Source organism: Phalaenopsis equestris, unplaced genomic scaffold (genome assembly GCF_001263595.1).
Source record: "Phalaenopsis equestris unplaced genomic scaffold, ASM126359v1 Scaffold195783, whole genome shotgun sequence".
In the NCBI taxonomy this organism is placed as follows: Eukaryota; Viridiplantae; Streptophyta; class Magnoliopsida; order Asparagales; family Orchidaceae; genus Phalaenopsis; species Phalaenopsis equestris.
Genome location: NW_018215732.1, coordinates 1 through 1,361, shown reverse-complemented (window position 1 = coordinate 1,361; position 1,361 = coordinate 1). Strand labels below are relative to the sequence as shown.

General features: G+C 41.6%; 1 protein-coding gene across 1 annotated transcript; it reads right to left on the bottom strand.

The window, feature by feature from the left end:
* Positions 1-121: 121 nt before the first annotated feature.
* Positions 122-1,337, bottom strand: LOC110035068 (U-box domain-containing protein 7-like; the record flags this gene model as incomplete). Its single annotated transcript, XM_020739309.1, is given in 1 exon segment — positions 122-1,337. A coding segment is annotated over 1 exon segment (1,170 nt), but the record flags the coding sequence as incomplete, so codon positions are not given.
* Between the last annotated feature and the right edge of the window lie 24 nt (positions 1,338-1,361).

Sequence of the window (1,361 nt, the reverse complement as noted above, 5' to 3'; positions counted from 1 at the left end):
GGTATGTATGTAAAAAATAAAGTTTAGGTGTTAAACATGTAAATGCGTAGGAATTTAGTAGTATGCATATAATTTTCTTAGAAAAATCTCATGTAAGGATAATGCCAAAAAGGTCATCTTACCTGTCATTATTGACAGCCAAGTTGAAAAGAGCTAACGCACCAACCGCCTGTGCTTTCTCATCTCCCTCATCAGTCGCTGATTTCAGAAACTGCACTAGTGCTTCCACAAACCTATCTGCACCCATATATATTCTCGCCTCCCCATCATCCTTCAGCAAAACCCTGATTTCCTCTATAGCTTTTTGCCGCTTCCTTCTGCTCATACTATCACGCAATAACTTAAGCAAACTCTCATATCTTTCAAACTCATCATCTTCGCTCTCTGTAGTATCACCATTATTAGTTTCCCCAGTGATGCCACCACTCTTCTCCGGCGGACTGCTCTCGACACCCTCGTCGCAAGATTTGAGGCCACCTATGGATCTGGAATCAATAGTATCATTCGCAGGATGGAACAGCCTCCAGGACTTCAGTTCAAGGGATTCTGGAGGGCCATCTGGAACTGGAAGGCCATTTTGCTGACACCAACTAGCAATCAGACTTTTGACGCAGAAGTTTGGAGTTAGAGAAAAATGTGTAAGCTTCTGTTGGGTCTTAGGGCAAGTGTTATGCCCATCCTTAAACCATTTTTCAATGCAAACACGCTCGTAGGTCTGTCCAGATGAAATAATGGCTGGTTCGTGCATGATCTGTAAGGAGATTGGACATCTGAACTCCTCAGGGGGCGTGGGTGCTTCTTCTGATCGCTTGTTTTGTAGTTTGGAACTAAAAGAAGACTCCCTTGCAAAATCATTGCTGCTTCCATCAGAAGGGCCTGGGAGAGTCGGAGAACATGGATTTGATCCTTGAGAATCTGAATCCTCTGGTATGTCATTTCTGAATAACTTCGAGTATTTTCTAGTTAGAAGCAGTAGGTATGCTACGATTGATTCCTTATGCTTGTCTTCCTCTGCGCGAGCCCTCTCAATCAATTTACAGAGGGCTCTTCTCTCAGAAAGAGCTGCTCTGGAGGAAGTAATTCCAAGCTTCAACATAGCTTGATGGAAGATTTTGAGCTCAACACCATCGTTTGAATTAGTTTCAGAATTCTTCTTCTCCTGAAGCAATGAGATCACTTCTTCACCTGCTTTCTTCTCTGCATGGTCCAATATAAACACAGTCCTTTCCAATTCACCAACTATTTCCATTATCTGATTCCAAAATGGTAAAATCAGGACACAGAGTTTCATAATATACCAACGATACTAAATTTCAACAACAAAATTTCAAGGTATACATCTCAAAGAAATAAGGAAATAA